Source organism: Lithobates pipiens, unplaced genomic scaffold (assembly GCF_037356315.1).
Source record: "Lithobates pipiens isolate NorthernLeopardFrog02 unplaced genomic scaffold, aLitPip1_a1.2 Scaffold_23, whole genome shotgun sequence".
Lineage (NCBI taxonomy): Eukaryota > Metazoa > Chordata > Amphibia > Anura > Ranidae > Lithobates > Lithobates pipiens.
This window is the reverse complement of record NW_027507785.1, coordinates 51,113,195-51,132,854: the sequence shown is the minus strand read 5'-3', so window position 1 is coordinate 51,132,854 and position 19,660 is coordinate 51,113,195. Positions and strand designations below refer to the sequence as shown.

Genomic DNA, 19,660 nt, shown 5'->3' with positions numbered 1-19,660 from the left:
CATCGGATAGTGCCCGCTGTGTACTGGTCTCCGAAGATGAACGGCGCCTGCACACCGAGTCCAGGTTCTAGCCCCGCCATCCAAGTGGACATAGAGTTAGAATAAAAAGATCCGAGCGCAGCGAGGCCGAGCCCGAAGCGTGGCGAGGGACCCTCTAATATTTGCAGCCCCATGTCCACTTGGATGGTGGGGCTACCACCTCGACTCACAGCGCAGGCGCCGTTCATCTTCAGAGATTTTCCGAAGCTCCTTCTGCTCCGTACTGCGCAAACGCTGCGCCTGCGCAGTACGGGGCGGATACTATCCAATGGACGGACGATATATGGCAGAACACCGGGAAGAGAATAAGGAAGACAGTAGCGAATATTAATTCGCTGTTGTCACACAACTCGATGGGCCCGAGCCCACCCCCCTTTTTTTTTTTTAAGCCAATTAGAGCCTCTGGCTCTAATCATGTGCTTCAAAAAAAAAACACATTGAAATCCATGTTTCCTTCCGGTGCCCTGCATGTAGATTAAGGGCCGGGCACATGGATTAGGGGGGCGGTGCCCTTGCATCCCTCCCTAACGGATGGACCACCACTGCTCTGCACAGGGGATTTAAAAAAAAAAAAAAAGTTTCTCATTTATTTTATTTTTTACACTGTCCCTATAATTTTGTTTTACCACTTTTATTCCTATTACAAGGAATGTAAAAACATCCCTTACAATAGAAATAAAGATGACAGGTCCTCTTTATGGAGGAGATCTGGGGTTAAAAAACAAAACAAAAAAAAAAAACAAATCTTTCCTATACCTCTAAAAGTAAAAGATCAAAAAAAGTGTTGATCTTATGCTTTAAAAAAAAAAAAAAAAAAAAAATGTGTTTACTTCCACCTTAAATGAGAGGTCACTCCGGTCCTCCAAGACCATAGAGGTGATCAGAGACAATCTGGTCTCTTTTCAGCTCTGTGACAAGCCGGCTGCACCGTTGGTTCATTTCTCAGGCTTGCCAGTCAGAATGGCAAACCTGAAAAACACTGGTGGGGGGGTTGCTTCTGAAAGCGATCCAGCAGCTAATGAGCTGCTTGGACCGCTTTCATGAGAAAGCCAATCACCGGCTGAAAAGAAAAATACCGGGGTTATGGCTGATAGCCTCAGCCATAACTCCAGTAAACCACAATGAATACTTTCCGGTGTCTTGTAAAATAGTGTCCTCCATCAGATGGTGTCCCCTGCGTACTGCGCATGCACAGTACACAGGAACACAGATTCCGAAAATTGCCGAGGATGAACGGCGCCTGCGCCGTGAGTCCAGGTTCTATCCCCACTATCCAAGTGGACATAGAGTTAGAATAAAAAAGAGCCGAGCGGAGCGAGGCCGAGCTCGAAAAGCGTGGCGAGCGAAGCTCGCCCGCGAGGGGCCCTCTAAAATTCTTAACCCTATGTCCGCTTGGATGGTGGGGCTACCACCTCCACTCACGGCGCAGGCGCCATTCAGCTTCGGAGTTTTTCCGAAGCTTCGTCTGCTCCGTACTGCGCATGCGCAGTACGGAGCGGACAGCATTTCATAGGCGGACACTATTAGGCAGAACACCGGATGCACTGTATTTACACAGCGCTTCACTTTTTTCACATTTTGTTATGTTACAGCCTTTTTCCAAAATGTATCAAATTAATTAATTATTTTCCTCAAAATTCTACAAACAATATCCCATAATGACAACATGACAGAAGTTTGTTTCAAATCTTTGCAAATTTATTAAAATATAAAAAAATCCCGTGTACAGAAGTATCACAGCCTTTGCTCAATACTTTGGTGAAGCTCCTTTGGCACCAATCACATCCTCCAGTCTTGGTGAGTATGATGCTACAAGCTCGGCACGCCTATTTTTGGGCAGTTTCTCCCGTTCTTCTTTGCAGGACCTCTCAGCTCCATCAGGTTGGATGGGGAGAGTCGGTGCACAGCCATCTTCAGATCTCCCCAGAGATGTTCAATCGGGTTCAAGTCCGGGCTCTGGCCGGGCCACTCAAGGACATTCACAGAGTTGTCCCGTAGCCACTCCTTTGTTATCTTGGCTGTGTGCTTAGGGTTGTTGTCCTGTCGGGAGATGAACCTTCGCCCCAGTCTGAGGTCCAGAGCGCTCTGGAGCAGGTTTTCATCAAGGATGTCTCTGTACATTGCTGCATTCATCTTTCCCTCGATCCTGACCAGTCTCCCAGTCCCTGCCGCTGAAAATCATCCCCACAGCATGATGCTGCCACCACCATGCTTCACTGTAGGGATGGTATTGGCCAAGTGATGAGTGGTGCCTGGTTTCCTCCAGACATGACGCTTGCCATTCAGAAATGTGCAAGTGGAGAAAATACTGCGCTAAACCCAAAATGTGAATAACAAAAAAAAAAGTGAAGGCCAAAGAGTTCAATCTTTGATTCATCAGACCAGAGAATTTTGCTCGTCATGGTCTGAGGGTCCTTCAGATGCTCTTTGGCAAACTCCAGGTTGGCTGTCATGTGCCTTTTACTGAGGAGTGTCTTCCGTCTGGCCACTCTACCATACAGGCCTGATTGGTGGAGTGCTGCAGAGATGGTTGTTCTTCTGGAAAGTTCTCCTCTCTCCATAGAGAAATGCTGGAGCTGTCAGAGTGACCATCATGTTCTTGGTTACCTCCATGACTAAGGACCTTCTCCTCCGATCGCTCAGTTTGGCCAGATGGCCCACTCTAGGAAGAGAGTCCTGATGGTTCCAAACTTCTATTTATGAATGATGGAGGTCACTGTGCTCATTGGAACCTTCAATGCTGCAGAAATATTTCTGTACCCTTCCCCCAATCTGTGCCTCCATACAGTCCTGTCTCGGAGGTCTACAGACAATTCCTTGGACTTCATGGCTTGGTTTGTGCTCTGACATGCACTGTTCACTGTGGGACCTTATATATAGATAGGTGTGTGCCTTTCCAAATCATGTCCAATCAACTCACCACAGGTGGGCTCCAATCACGATGAAACATCTCATGATCAGTGGAAACAGGATGGACCTGAGCTCAATTTTCAGTGTCAGGCTGGGTTCACACTGGAGCGATGTGGGAACGCCGCAAATCCGCGGCGTTTTCCCGCATCGCATGCCTCCCGGCGGCAGTTCACACTGCCCTATGCGGACTGCTGGGAGTGTCAGTGAAATGTTAATGACACCCCCAGATCAGTTCGCATATCGCAGTGCGATCTGCAAACTCAGACAGGAATCGGATCGCATGGTGTGAACACCCATGCGATCAGATTCTGCTGCGGACCAAAAAAAGGGTCCCGTGCGAGTTTGCGGCGGGTGCGATGCGAATTCAGCCATACTATCTGTATGGCTGAACTCGCATCGCACAGAGATCGCATGTGATTTGCACTGCAGTGTGGTGCGAATCACATCCGGTTCTCGCTGCCGCAGCGGTGTGAACCCAGCCTCATGGTAAAGACTGTGAATACTTTATATATATATATATATATATATATATATATGTACATGGGATTTTTTTTTTTTTTCATTTTTAATACAGTTGCAAAGATTTCAAACAATAATAATGATTTTTTTATTTATTTTTTGGAATTTGGCTGCAGCATAAAATGTGGAAAAAGTGAAGTGCTGTGAATATTTCCGGATGCGCTGTATACGTGTTGCGGTCAGCAAGCGGATGATATATCATAAAATGTGCGTTTCAACTGGATTTTTACATTGATCTCTTTGTCATCTTCTGTACTCATTTTGCTAAAACCTATTGAAAGCAAAATGTGTGTTTTTATTTTTTATTTTTAATACAAGCAATGTAAGTAGATCAGCCCCTTGTAATCCCGGTACAACAGAGCTCAGACTGGAAAAAAAAGTGGAGAAGCATTACAAGGAGCCAAATAGTTGTGCTGCGATGCGAACATGCCAATAACAAACCTGCTGAATAGGAGGAGAGAGAGAAGAGGGACAGGGGGACCTCATCAGGCTCCTGCTTCCTCTCTTTCACTATCCAATCAGAGGAAGGGGGAGGGAAAAGGTCAGCAAGTGTTGCTGAACCACGGCAGAGAATAATCAGGTCTCCCTGTCCTGCATGGCAGAGCTGTTTAAATAACAAAACTAGATGATAGAAATATACATTTTTGTCCAGAAGCAGCCTGTAATGCAGGGTTCAGGGGCGCTGCCCCCCTATCCATGTGTCCGGCCTCCTAATCTACATGCAGGGCGCCAGACACATGGCTTCCAATGGGGTTTTTTTTTTTTTTTTTTTTAGAAGCATGTGATTAGAGCCTGAGGCTCTAATAGGCTTAAAAAAAAAAGGGTGGGCTCGGGGCACAGTGAGTTCACCCAGTTGTGTCACAATAGTGAATTCACTATGGTCTTCCTGATTCTCCTCCCAGCCAAATCAGGAAGCGAGTCCTAAGACCCGTCACCCGACTGGCTGAGAGTAGAAGAGATCCTATTGGTCACCTAGGAGGAGGAGGAGGGAGGAGATGCACGGCGGAAGCCACCGTGATGCACAGGAGGGGACGCAGGGTAAGCAGCTACCTGGATCAAGCAACCTAGATGGGGTTGGTGCAGGTGACCCGACCGACCTGGGGGTGTGGCCGGCCTATTGGATGTGGGTGTATGATTTGCCCCCCCCCCCCAAAAAATAAATAAAATATACCACCAGCGACCACTGTTTTTGGCAGATAAGACAAATCCCATCGACACCAGCCCTTAGGCGACGTTCACACTTGTGCGTGTTGGGAAAGCTTGCAAAACTGCTTTCCCGACATGCATAGAAACGCGTTGCCTTTTAGCAAATCGCAGCTGTGGCAATAATCCTTAATGCCCCCCCCCCCCCCCCGCAACTCTAAGCCCTTGTACACACGGTCGGACATTCCGATGGAAAATGTCCGATCGGACCGTGTTGTCGGATAATCCGACTGTGTATGGGCTCCAAAGTTTGAGAGCTGGGCTATAAAACTTTCCGACAACATTATCCGATCGGACTTTGTCCGGTTGTGTGTATAGAATTACGATCTGACAAAGTGCCACACATGCTCAGATCAAATTCCTAGACCAAAGTTATTGGCTACTAGCCTGAACGTAGTCCCATCGTAACGAAATAGCGTCATCACGTTACGTACGATCGGATTTTCCGACAACTTTGTCCGACCGTGTGTATGCAACACAAGTTTTCGGATAAAATCCGACGGATTTCGTTGTTGGAATTTCCGACCGTGTGTACAAGGGCTAATACATGCATTTAAGTGCGTGCCAAATTGGCTTGTGCTATAGCACTTTTGCGCATAGGCACGGCCTGATTTTGCAAAAAGTCAAGGACTTTGCCATTTTCAGTTGAAATGCCATGCGTGGGAGCGGGCAGAAAACGTTGTCGCACCTGCATGGTGTGAATGAAGCCCTACTCATATGCCCCCCCCCCCAATAAAAGGGAATGATGAAATAAACAAAGCACGCCGGCCATTGTGAAAGTCTGTTATCCACTTTAATAATAGTATAAACCTCATTCAGGTAGTATCATCATCATTAAGCAACGAGAAAACAGCGGCACATCAAAACAGCATTTCATAAAATGCATAAGCTATTTCATGCACTGCAATACTCCATATACAAAAACAACAATGCAAATCTCTTCCTGAATGAAGACCACGATTAGATATAAAATTCAGGTTAAAAAACAAAAAGTAAAAAACAAACAAAAAAAAAAAAGGAAAACAAACAAAAAAAAAACAAACCATAAAAAATAAAACATGCCATTTTTGTAAAACATCACAGAAAAGCTGAGGGGGGGGGATGGGAAATGACTCCAAAGCAACTTGGGCAGCTGGTGGGAAACAATCCCAGCTGGGCTCTGTAGTTCCATAAAGACCGGGGACTGCCGACAGCCCAAAAACAGAGCGCCAGTTCTGCGCTTGTCGGAAGTTTGCCGTTGATGATTTTAGTCGGGAAAGGAGTTGAAATGATTAAAGAGAAATGGCGTTTTCCTTCGGGAATGCAGCGGGTCGTTTCCCATAATACAAACTGTAGAAAGCATATAACACTTCTAAGCAGAAAACAAAGTTCACCAACAATTTTGACATGTAAAGAAAAAAACAAAAACCAAAAAAAAAAAAAAAAAAACAGCCAGAGTCTGGAGTGTAGGAGATCGGAAACCACAAAAGGATTGGAGCAAAGATCCGGCAACTTAGGAAAGATCTAGTCCTGGACCAGCCGATTGAATTATTGAGCGTTCGTTACTTTAAGGTTCCCACTAGTGCGACTTTATTACACTCTGGTACTAAAGTCACATGAAAGTACTGCAGGAACCCTTGCAAACTCGCTGCGGCTTTTAAATCGCATAGTTTGGAACGGGTGCCATTAAAAATCAATGGGCTGCGACTTTATGTATCCAAAGTCGCACTAGTGTGAATGGAGCCTAAAAAGGGTTGGTTCAATTTTTTCAGAAAAAAAATAAAATAAAAAAAATTGAGCCATACAGCAGAGATATGCAATTAGCAGACCTGCAGCTGTTGCAAAACTACAAGTCCCATCATGCCTCTCATGCTTGTGGCTGGCAGTGTCTTGCTATGCCTCATGGGACTTGTAGTTCTGCAACATCTGGGAGGTCCACTAATTGCATATCCCTGCCATACAGCTTCCCCATTCCAACGCATCATGTGACTGGCCTGAAACAATAAAAACATTATATATATATATATATATATATATATATATATATATATATATATATATATATACAGCATAAAATACTGCTGGGGCACCTTAGGGGAGGTCCACCAACATTCGAGTCTTAAAGAGACCCTGTCATTTAATTAAACTAGAAAAATCCAGGATTTTCAGTGCTTACTTTATTAGTTTGTAATGTGTGGACAACCCCAAAAAAGTCAATTCCCTAGCACAGCAAGCCCTCTCCTTACGTATCATAGCCCTCTCATCTGGGTGCTTCTAATTACAGCCTGTGCAGGCCCAGCTCCTCCGCCCCTCCCTTTATATGTAGCTGCCAGGGGAGGGACGAAGGGGAATTTGATGTAGAGTGCTACTTAAAAGGAGAGCTCCGAGTCTGATGACATCACATCCAAGATGGCGGCACCAGGCAACTGTCTCAGGGCTTGTGTGAGGCTTTTACAGGTAAAAGAACATGCATGAAAGGCCTAGATTCTTTCCTAAATGTACAGAATATAACTGGTTATGAATGAATGATTTATATAGCACTACGACTGCGAGCTGAATTGCCTCTTTCACTGGCCCCTTCACACAGGATGTCAGTTTTTCAGGCGGACCTGAAGGGACACTCCATAAACGCCTATGGAGCGGGCGGGGGGGGGATGTAAGTGGTGACATGTCCGCTGATCCCCACTGCTATTGGATGGAGACCCTATTTTCCATCCATCTGATGGATCGGATGAAGATGGACAGGTGGTCCGTTTTCATCCGATCCCCCATAGAGGATAGTGGGACTCTGACAGAGCGACCCCCCCCCCCCCCCCCCCCACTGAGCAAAACGGAGTCCGCTGGGTGAAAGAGCCCTACTAAAATTTACACCCCTTTCACACTGAGGTGGTTTTCAGGGACTAGCCCCCCCACGTGCTGCCCGAATGTGAAAGCCCGAGTGCTTGCAGGACGTTAGAAAAAGTCACCATCTTTGGGGCGGCTTGGGAGCGCTGCATACATCACTCCCAAAACGCCCTGCCTATTGAAATGAATGGGCAGCAATTTCAAAGCGCCTGAAAAGTACTTCGGAAGCGCGGCAACAAGGGCCCTATTAATCCCTTCGACTGCTAGCGGGGGTTAAAAGCACCCCACTAGCGGCCAAAAAGCACTGCTTAAACAGCGCTAAAACGAGCGGCGCTTTAGCGCTAACATGGCCCCAGTGTAAAAGTAGCCTTATAGGTAAAGTTGATCCGGGGAATCCGATTGCCTCTCGGGGGGGCGATCGTGAAGGAATTTTTTCCCCCCACTGTAGCAAATTGGATCATGCTTTGGGGTTTTTTTCCTTCCTCTGGATGAACGGTCAGTATAGGATTGTGTATATGGGATTGTATCATTTATTTTTTTGTTATTGGTTGAACTAGATAGACTTGTGTCTTTTTTCAACCTGACAAACTATGTAACTAATCGATTGGGAAGATTTTTGTTGAACCGAACGATCTGGTGACCGGGTTTCTTTGTACATTTCTTGCCCCTCCCATCTTTTGTCCAGCTGCACCACACTGCGCCAATTTTTACTAAAACATGACATTTCCACTGCTGATTATTAAACATAAAACTCCTGTCCCGAAACAATGTAACATTCTGGATAAAGCGGTGGAAGGGTTAAATGCCTCTAATGTTTAAATTCTGGTCTGTGTCCCCATTTTTTGGAAACTGGAACAGGAAGTGAAAGGAAATCTTAAAAACGGGGACACGACAGGCTACGGGCGGTCAGGTATTTAGGTCAGTTGGAAAAGAAAAAAATACAATGGTCGATATTTACACATTCACTATATAGACTGGAATATATATAAAGATTAAGTGCTTAGGGATTTAAAACAGTCTTGTATTTCAAATAAGCATTAAGTGCCCCCGAGAGGAGGCTTGGCTGTACAGGTTCTCGAGGAAAGGGTTAAAAGGGGGTTGAATTACTAGAACGGAAGAGCGCAAAATCTGGTGCAGCTGTACATAGAAACCAATCAGCTTCCAGCTTTTTTGTTGTTGTCATAACTGAACAAGCTGAAGTTGGCTGCCGATTGGCTGCCATGCACAGCTGCACCAGATGTTGCAGTCTATACTTTTACTAAAATCGATCCCAAAGTGTATCTAAACCCAAGAACAAAAAGCATCATATATTGCAGCTCATCAGTCCTTCAGTGTAGTGGCTGCATTCCTTTTCTTTTTTTCACCTGGTGATCCTGCCAGTAACGCAATCCCTGTCCTAGAGTGACACTCAGGGCCGGTTCACACAGGGGGCGACGCGAGGCGACACGACTTGCCGTGCCGCGACCTGACAAGTCGCCCCCGTTCTGTACAATGGAACCGTTCTAAGAGGAGCGACTCGAGTCGCTCCGACTCAGAAAAAAGGTTCCTGTACTACTTTTGGGCGACCTCGGGGCGACTTGCATTGACTTCTATACAGAAGTCATTTGCAAGTCGCCGCTGAGGTCACGGCGAGGCAAGTCGGTGTCGCCTCGCATCGCCCCCTGTGTGAACCGAGCCTCATTATGAGCCTCAGTTCACACTCGATGTGGTGCAAAGTCACAGCAAATTCCACACCGCATCAAAATCGCAACCCGTTCATGCAAACCGGTTGCGGAGTGTATGTTAAAGTGGAAGTAAAGGCAGGAAAAAAAAAAAGCACACCCTGTAAGGCAAAGGCATTATAAGCCAGTATGCATGGCATACTAGCTCATTATGAATAACTTACCTGAGATGGAAGCCCCCCCCCCCCCCCCAATGCGACCCTCGTTCTTCTCCTCCATCACCGCCATCAATCCGGGAGTGACTTCTGGGTATTGCGGCTCCAGCGCTGTGACTGGCCGGAGCGGCGATGACGTCACCCCCGCGCATGCGTTTGGGAGCCACCACTAATGGCATGATCGCCGTTAGCAGTGGCGTGCTCAGTGCGCGCCGCTGTCTACGACGCAGTCTTTCGCAAATATCTCTCAAACCGTGTAGGTTTAGGAGATATTTGTTGCACCTACAGGTAAGCCTTAATCTAGGCTTACCTGTAGGTAAAAGTGGCCCCAGAGGGTTTACAACCACTTTTTTTTCTGCCAGTAAATACCGAATACAGCCCACTTCCTGTTCCTTGTCTGGCTTATGACATCATGCACAGCTCTCTCTGTCCCTCTCTGTCTCTCTTTCGAGAGAGAGACAGAGAGAGAGAGACAGAGAGAGAGAGAGCGTTTGCCAGGGAGGGGGGTGAGTCACAAGAGGGCCAATGAGAGCTGCAGGGCTGGAGGTGTGCCTCTGTGTGTCTGTATAGATCTAAAATGTGAACAGGCAGCAGCTTCAGCTGCCAACAGTTAAAATGGCTGCAGCCAGACTTATTGGAGGGAGATTTCTGCAGCATATTTGGCAAGAACAGAATCACAGTATATATAAAATAATATACAAAGTGGTCGGAGGGAAGCTTCAGAATGGCAAAGATGTTTTTATTACAGATTATGTGAGCAGACTGTGGCAGTTCCTTTTTAAGTTAACGACACCCCAAAATCGTTTTGCAAAACGCAGTGCGATTTGCATAATCGGATCGCATGGGTGCGAACACCCATGCGATCCGATTCTGATATGGACCAAAAAAAAAGGGGGGGGGGGGGGGGGAAGAGTCCTGCATGAGTTTTGTGTGAATGTGGTGTGATTTGAGCCATACAATTCCATGGCCCAAATCACACCCCAGAGACACTGCATATAATTTGCATAGGAATGTGATGCTGTAGTTGTGCGAATTACATGCGGTGTCCCACAACGCATCAGTCTGAACACAGGCTAATGCATCTGTGTAGGAGCAGCCTTGTCACCCTAGTTACAGGACTACAAAACACCTTCCCCTCTCCTTTACGTGGGGTATAAGAACACTTCCCCCCCCAAACATGCATCCATTGTCTGAGGCAAGGTTGCACAGGACCCGGGATTTCTGGCAGGATCAACAGGCATTTTACATTTTAGCATTTATCAGATATTAGAATGTAAGCTCTTATGAGCAAGGCCTTCCTAACCCTTTTGTATTATATTGTATTGTAACTGCAGTCTCCTTATATTGTAAAGAGCTGCACAAACTGTTGGCGCAATATTATTATTATTATACAGGATTTATATAGTGCCAACAGTTTGCACAGCACTTTACAACATGAGGGCAGAAAGTACAGTTTCAATAAAAGAGGGATCAGAGGGCCCTGCTCGTTAGAGCTTACAATTCAATATAAATCCTGTATAATAATAATAATAATAATAAGATACAATAATACCTCAGACTGCGAGCAACACAGTTTACGAGTGTTTCGCAAGACGAGCTATTATTTTTAAATCCTGACTGTTTGCGAGCGCTGTCTCGTAAGATGAGCAGTATTCAAGCCAATGCGGTGTGCAGTACCGCATTTGGCCAGAGGTGCGGGGGGCGCCAGTGACACTCAGAGCCGCTCGAAGACACTCTGTTCCCGAGTCTCCAAGTGCATTTGAGCAGTCTCCAAGTGTCTCCGGCGCCCCCCCACCACTCTGGTCACATGCAGTACTTCATACAATAGCAGTCACTGTGGAGCGAATTATCTGACTTTCCATTGACTCTAATAGTGAAACTCGCTTTGATATACAAGTGCTTTGGATTACAAGCATTCTTCTGGAACAATTTATGCTCGTAATCTAAGGTACTACTGTATAAACAAAACACTTTCAATGGAATGTTTAATGGACCAAAAAAAAGGGTAATTGTCTGGGTTTACATACACTTTAACCTCTTTACAGATACTTTTTTAGCTGTTTGACTATCAAAGGCAAATCCTCCCACCACAACCACACCAATCATCTCAGATTTGGAGCCCGGACCTCACACAGCCCTCAGGTCTCCTTGGAGTGATAATTCAAAATGCAGGGTTACAATGTAACAAATATTGTCACATTTATTACAATATCGTACTACGCCTCATTTGCATGGGGTATACAATATCGTATGCCCAGGCGGGCCGTGGTTACCCGCATGGGGATGGCACAGGTCTTCCATGGATGTGTATTGGGATAAGGGGGGCTGAACAGACACAGCCTCTGTGTCCCAATATGATGTCTGTGTTGGTGCAGGTCCCCGAACGTAGACACTCAAAGTTCGAAGGATCGGGTAAGTATTTCTCCTTTTTTTTGTTCCCCTGGGCATAATCTAGGACAGTGATGGCGAACCTTGGCACCCCAGATGTTTTGGAACTACATTTCCCATGATGCTCAACGACACTGCAGAGTGTATGAGCATCATGGGAAATGTAGTTCCAAAACATTTTGGGTGCCAAGGTTCGCCATCACTGATCTAGGAGATAACCCTTGCGGTGAAGGCACAGCCCCACTGGAAGGGATCATTTCTTTATTTGTTGAGCTTTAAAACATCTATTTATACAACTAAAATTAATGCACTCAATGACTGACAGACTTTTCAACTGAATCTAATAAAAAATAAAATAAATACATATGATTATATATACAAATGTGCACTTTAGCAGGTTCCTAATCCAAACCACTGGCCATTCATTAGCTGTACAGGACCTCGCTCAGACCTCGCTCATCCCGCTGCCGAAACCTTCCAATGGCGGGTTATAGTGAACCAAAATGGCGCCCAAGACTGCCATCTAAGACCGGCCTGGGGGCTCATTTATATCATACGTGTCACTGCCCATGTTCTGGTCTAAATGAGCCCTTGGTGAGCCCAAAGAATTAACCCTTTCCTGGAGAACCTTTCTAAAGAAAAAGTGCATTAGACAACACAAAGAAGCATTAATATTCAGAAGGTAAGACATCTCACGCTGTATGAACGTTTTCTGCATAGCGGAATACAACCTGTTCTATTTATTCAGCCACGTGAGGCTGCAGAGAGGCAACGGTGGGTATGTTGGATGGGGTGGTCGGCTCTGTGAACAACCTTCTCCTTCCTGTGGAAAAAAAATCTTCAGTCCTGGTAAGTATCTGGAACCTTTAGACCTACTTCTGTGAATGCCACCAATGCATCTTCAATACTCCATTGTACTGAGGTTTATGCTTTTATGGTTTTTGTTTAGTCAGGTTTATGTTTAAATAGCCAGGTTATTCATAGCTTTCCTTTTTGTATCTCAGTTCTTGATTTTTTTCTTTTTTCTTTTTTTCCGCTGGGACATCTGTACCGTAGAGGCTTCACTTTATAAAAACCAATATGGCGGTAAGCATGGGTAAAAACAAGAGCGCAAGCAGCCGATAATCCCACCATCCTGCATTCATGATTGTCTGCGGCGAGGTGTGACCAGGCCGGGGTTAACGCAAGCTGCTCCACGTGCAAAGTTATCAAAGAAGGCTCACAGGAAAAAAAAGTGCTTCAGTCACAAATTATATACAGTTCACAGAAAATAAAATAAAAAGGAGACAATAATAAAAAGGAACTTGGTTCCAAACACTGGGGGGGGGGGGGGGGGGGGCAGGGAGCCTTGCAGCAAAATCTGTAATTTTCCCTTCACAAGGGAACATGGGACTGTTTTTTTTTTTGATTCCGTCTCTGTTTTTCTCGAGGCCGTGCCTGAATCTGCTTTGAGGTTTTGCATTAAGAGTTTGTGAAATGAAGAACACAACTTGAAGGTGCAGCGGGGTCAAGCAACTAACTCTGTCCTGCATTCAACTGTTCAATGTTAAACCAACTTCAAAGTGCAAGTTCAATTTTGCATTTAAAAAAAAATTAAAACCAAATCATTCTGATCTCTATATTATTAAAAAAAAATAAAAAATTATATTTATATATATAATTTTTTTTTACACTTAAAGGACAACACCACTTTAAAAAAACGCTGCTCAACCACATAGTTTTACAGCCCCCTAATCCCAAGTGTGAGTAAACCCTAAAGTTTAGGAAGAAAAGAACGGCTGCACATCACAGGAACGTTCCAATCGATTTTATTTCAAAAATACCAAATGACACCCAACAAAGGCAGAGTGTCCGAACCCCCGGAGGGGACGCCTGCATTTTCACACTGACCTCAGTGCTTCTTCAAACCTCTTGTTTTTTTGTTGTATTAGATTCAGTTGAAAAGTTTGGCAGTCATTGAGTGCTTTATTTCATTTTGCTATTTTTGGAATAAAAACATTGGAACGTTCCTGTGGTGTGCAGACGTTCTTTTCTTCCTATTGCTCATCGGTGGACAGCCGTTGTTTGCGCCCAGCATATCCGGACTGTAGCGTTTGCTCACCTGGAGCGGCGGCGTCCTTGTTTGAAACCCTAATGCCGCGTACACACGAGTGGACTTTCCGTCAGAAAAGGTCTGAAGGAATGATTTAGTTGGACAATCTGCTCGTGTGTGGGCTTCATCTGACTTTTTTTTTCCAAAATTCTGACGGACCTAGAAATAGAACATGTTTCAAATCTTTCTGCCGGAACTCTGTCAGAACCAGTTCCTATCGAGAAAGACCAAAAACAATGCAAGGGCAGCTATTGAACTTCCTTTTTCTAGTCCCGTCGGTATGCGTTCTAGACAATCGGACTTTGGTGTGATCGTGTGTAGGCAAGTCCGTTTCAGCGGAACTCTGTCGAAAAGTCCTTCAGAGTTCAGTCCGACGAGAAGTCCGCTCGTGTGTACGCGCCATAAAGCTTGCTATAGATGGATTGAATTTCGGTTGGTCTAGCAGGGACCGGCTGAGATTCAATCCATTTATAGGCAAGCAGGTTGTGCTGAAGTCGATCTATCAATTGACTTCAGCAACCAACCTTGTCAGATTCTTAGCATGCGATTACTGCCAGTGGTTATAGCTGCTAGCAGTACTCAATGGGGGTTATTTACTAAAGGCAAATCCACTTTGCACTACAAGTGTGAAGTGCAATTGAAATTGCACCGAAAGTGCACTTGGAAGTAAAGTCTCTGTAGATCCGAGGGCAACATGCAAGGAAAATAAAAAACATAATTTTATCTTACTAGGGGCTGATTTCCTAAAACCAGAAAGTGCAAAATCTGGTGCAGCTGTGCGTGGGAGCCAGTCAGCTTCTAAGGCTGGCCATACACTGGTCGAATTTCAAAAGAACTTTCTTTCGAAAAACTTATCCAAGAATTTTCCTACGAATTTCGCACCATTAGTGGGCTGCAGTAATGGCCGATTTTCGTGCGGCCATCGAATTTTAATAATCGGACATGTTGGAATTTTTTTGAAAAAACAAACGATTTTCTAATCAATGATGGGAGAATTGTGCAAGAAATGTAATCGAAAAAGAAATGCACATGTGCAAGAAAAGAAGATTCCCCGACAAGAAAATTATTTTCTGTAGGAACATGAGGTGAAATTGAAGGTTTGGTTGGTCGAATTTCAAAATCAATGGCACCATCGAATCACAAAACGCGCAAATTTTCTGATTTTCAAAAGAAAGTTCTTTCGAAACTCGACCGGTGTATAGCCAGCATAACTTCAGCTTGTCCAATTAAACCAAATGTTTTCTATGCAGGGCTGCAGCAGAGTTTTGCATGCTGCAGTTTTAGACCCCATTCACACTGGGGCGGTTTGCAGGCGCTACAGCGCTAAAAATAGCGTCTGCAAAGCACCCTGAAAGAGCCGCTGTTGTGTCCCCGAGGGCTTTCACACTGGAGCAGTGCGCTGGCAGGCCGCTAAAAAAAGTCATCAGCATCTTTGGAGCGTTGAAGGAGCGGTATATAATGGGGCAGCGCGGCTATACTGCCGGCATAGGCAGTATCTGCAGCAGCCCTTTGCAGTGGTTTTAACCCTTTCTAGGCCGCTAGCGGGGGGGGGGGGTGTGGGTTTTAAAATTGCACCTCTGCTTTTCGGGAACCCCCCCGGTGTCACATTTGGCACCTTTCAGGGGGGAGGGGGGTGCAGATACCTGTCTAAGACAAGTCTACACCTCTTCCTGTCCCACCGCGAAGTCTGCTGGGACACACACGGGTCCCAGAGACAGCGCGGACCATTCTTATTGCGCCGTGCGACTCGCGCATGCGCAGCAGGGAACCAGGAAGTGAAGCCGCAACGCTTCACTTCCTGATCCCCCCCCACCGAAAATAGCGCCGGCAGCAGCCGAGAACCGATCGATTGACTCCAGGAAAGGTAAGTGTCCATTTATTAAAAGTCAGCAGCTGCAGCATTTGTAGCGGCTGGCTTTTAATAACATTTTTTTTTTTTAGGTGGAGCTCCTCTAAGTTGTTTTGAGTTTTTCCTTTAAAAAAAAATCAACAAATCATGTGAATGTAATCTCTTGCTAGGACTCTGGCAGTCTTAATTCATAAAATGTTTTGTTTCAATTGGATTATGGGGTGGCCATACTTTTGCATGTGATAAGAAGCCCAGTTCTAAAAGAGGTCTACTGGTTCCTTTAAAAAGAAAAAGAAAAAAAAAAAAAAAAAAAAAACTTTCTTCTGGCTGCAGTAACTGAACCGCCACACCTTCTGGATATCTGCCATCAGCTATTATATTAGCACAATGTTCTATTCGCTGTCAGTCGTGCCATTAGGACTTCTTTGCTTCCCCTTTGCCATACACCTATGTTATTGTGTTGAATAGACTGCTATGCCATTTCAAAGAATGTGAAAAGTGTAACATATACAAGTTCCTACCTGATAGGCTGCTTACGGCTGTATAGGATGTGGTTCTGTTTGGGAAATGAAATGAGGTTACGGTTACCGAAATGTCCGGCCGAGGCCTTATGCTGCAGGTATTACTGCTAACTGGAGTGTTTGGATACGTCCCCCCCCCCCCCCCCCCCACCAAACGCTACTATGTTATCTTGCTCTCTTGGAAGGGTGCGTTTGCAAAGTGCTTGATCTGTACACAAGTGCTTGTCCGCTATACGCTGGTCCCAGTGATCTGCCCATTGTACTCTGCCGTCTCCATCTTCAGGATGTACGGGATTATACTATCGATGGGGACGTTGCCGATCAGGCCAGTAAAAAAGAGTTCCTCGGTGATGCTAGAGTTCATAAGTCTCAGAGCCGGGAGCCGCACCAAGATTCGCGCCAGCCTGTGAAAGAATACATTAGGGATAAAAGACGCCGTGATGAGCAAGTCAACCATTTAGAAAAAAGGTCAAGAGTGACAGCTAGACTTTTTTTTTCAGCAAGCATATCAATTAAAAAAAAAAAAAAAAATTGCCTTTTCTGGCACTATTTACGTTTAACAATCTTTTTTCTTTTTTTTTTTGCTAGAAAAATTACTTGGAACACCCAAACATTTACTTTTTTTTTAAAGCAGAGGCCCTAGAAAATAAATTGGTGGGTTTAAGGCAAAAAAATACATAACCAATTTTTTTGTAAAATATAAAATATGATGTTAGGCCGAGTATATAAATACCAAACATGTCACGCTTTAAAATTGTGCATGCCCGCACAACAGCGACAAATTTTACTATCCAAAAAGGTGGCGCTTTTAACCGCTCGCTCACGGTGAAATTGCCTGCAATTACAAAATCGCAAAGCGTGAATGGAGCCAGATAGAGACTACGGGGTTCATTTACTAAAGGCAAACCCTCTGTGCGCTGCGAGTGAGGTCACTGTAGATCTGAGAGGAAGATCTGAAAGACCATCGACAGCTTGACTGTGGAGAGAGTAAGCAGTATTAAATTCCTGGGAGTGCACAATATAGAGGGATCTTACCCGGACAACCAACATCACGTTACTAACCAAGAAGGCACAAAAGGGCCTATATTTTCTCCGCCACCTTAAAAAAGCCAGTACCCCCCCACCCATCCTTACTACATTTTATAGGGGAACCATTGAAAGCGTGCTGACCAGCTGCATCATTGTCTGGTATGGGAACTGCAGTTCTGCTGACCTAAGACCATGCAGCGGCTAGTGAAGACGGCTGAAAAGATTATCAGTGTCTCTCTCCCCTCCATCCTGGACATTTTCCATACACGATGCTCCAGAAAAGTTACCAGCATCGTGAGGGATCCTACTCATCCCTCCCACAGTCTTTTTCAGCTCTTGCCATCAGGTAAAATGTACGAGTATCAAAACCAGGACTGTCAGACTCAAAACCAGGACTGTCAGACTCAAAACCAGGACTGTCAGACTGTTCAACAGTTTTTTTTCCCCCCAGGCTATGAGGCTAACTCCAATCCTCTTTGAAACCTCTTCTATTCCTATATATTGTGATCAGGAACGTCTCCCGTCCCGTCCTTTTTATGGCTCTTTCACACGGACGTGTACGGGGCCCGCTCTGCTCAGCGGGGGGAAATCGCTCAGTCGATCCCCGCTTAGCAGGAAGATGACAGGTCAGTTTCTGCACAGGGTGCAGGGACGGACCTGTCAGAGCACCGCTCTCCCCTATGGGGGATCGGATGAAGACGGACTGTAGAGTCTATGGTCACCTGATCAGATCCTCAGGTTTTTCCTCCGTCACACTTTTTCGGATCGGAGCGGGTCAGATGTCAGTGGACATGTCACCGCTGGCATCCAACGCTCCATAGAGGTCTATGGAGCGTCCGTTCAGGTCCGCCTGTCAGTTTTTAGGCGGACCTGAAAGGACGCTCCATAGACCTCTATGGAGCATCGGGTGCCAGCGGTGACATGTCCACTGACATCTGACCCGCTCCAATCCGAAAAAGTGTTGTGACGTGTGTGTGTGTCTGTGTGAAAGAGGCCTTACTCTTGAATATGCACTAGACCAGTGGTGTACAACCAGTGGCCAGGGAGCTACATGTGGCCCCTGGAGCCCTCTGATGTGGCCCGTATATATTTGGGCATATCTGTTCTGCAGTAGTTACTGGGCTGCTTTCAAACTGATCCGCAGGGGCAGAGAAGTCCACATGTGGGTTACCTGCCCTGAGCCATAGACATCTATTACCTGCGAGTTTGGTGTGCTTTTTGAAAGTGCACCACACCTACGGGATATAATAGAAGTCTATGGCAAAGTGCAGTTAACCTGCAGGAAAGCCATAGGTGAACTGTGCTGCACCTGTGATACGGGTAGACAACAGTGCATCAGTGTGAATGCAGCCTTAGGCCCCTTTCACATGGTCAGCCCAACCCAATCGGACCCTCCATTCACCTCTAAGGAGTGGAAGATGTAAATGGACTTGTGTCCGTTTACAAATGCCTATCTCCAATCCAATCCATCCACCCGCTCCCCTCATTGTGGCCCGCCACCGGGTTGCCAAGTCGCTTAAGTGGCCCTTGCTCTTCAAAAGGTTGGGCACCCCTGCACTAGACACTTTTATAAACACTTGCTGCTTTAAAGACTTTTGTAAACATATAGTATATGTAGTTATGTAGTTCCCAAAGGTGTATTCCTCCCTGCGCTTTTATTCTTTGTACATCTAGTTATAATTATGTTTAATTTGTATGTAGCACCGTGGCCCTGTGATATATGAAATTTGGTTCTACTGTATGTTGTTACATGTAGTGGAAGGACAATAAAGCTTGACTTGACGAGGGGAAGCTCTGCTGATTTCTATCATCCAATCATGTGCAAGCAAAAAAAGCTATTTTCCTTGCATGTATCCCTCAGATCTACAGCGAGTGCTCTTCCTAGTGCTCTTCCTAGTGCACAGTGGATTTGCCTTTAGTAAATAAATCCCTTCATTTTTAGGTTCTTGGATAAGTTGATTTGTGTCTGGTTCGAGTTAGCCAATCAGCTTTCAGTCTTTAAAGGGAACACTGCTGTGGGGTGAACGTTACCTGTAGGTATCCTCGGGGTATGTTTTCTGGACGTAGTCCTGCAGCTCCATCTGGGCCTTTTCCTGAAAAGATTCAATCTGCTCCGTCCCGGACAGTCCTGGGTGATCTGGACAGACAGAACCCACAAGGCATTAAAATATCGTTAGCAAAACTGACCAGCAAATTTAAGTTCTGTACATATCAAAAACGAAAAGAAAACATTTTGACTAAGAGTAAAAAGCAGAACTCCAGCCAAAATACGATCTAAAAAGGAATAGTCTATGAAAGGATAAAATAAACTGCAAAACTCACAGTCTATGCAGTGATTTCCCCTGCAGTACTTTGTTTCTGCTGCTAAAAAGTCCCCAGTCTAAAAGGCCAGCATTATTCGAGCTACTTCT

General features: G+C 45.4%; 1 protein-coding gene across 2 annotated transcripts in view; it reads right to left on the bottom strand.

Moving 5' to 3' along the window:
* Positions 1–12,597: 12,597 nt before the first annotated feature.
* NR2C2 (nuclear receptor subfamily 2 group C member 2) overlaps positions 12,598–19,660 on the bottom strand; it is a 57,554-nt gene continuing 50,491 nt past the window's right edge. For both annotated transcript variants that reach the window (XM_077451593.1, XM_077451594.1), the window contains exons 13-14: positions 19,281–19,386; positions 12,598–16,624 (exon numbers count right to left, since the gene is read on the bottom strand). In XM_077451593.1, coding sequence (XP_077307719.1) covers positions 16,450–16,624; positions 19,281–19,386 — 281 coding nt within the window. In that variant the 3' untranslated portion in view covers positions 12,598–16,449. The remainder of the gene's footprint in view (positions 16,625–19,280; positions 19,387–19,660) is intronic.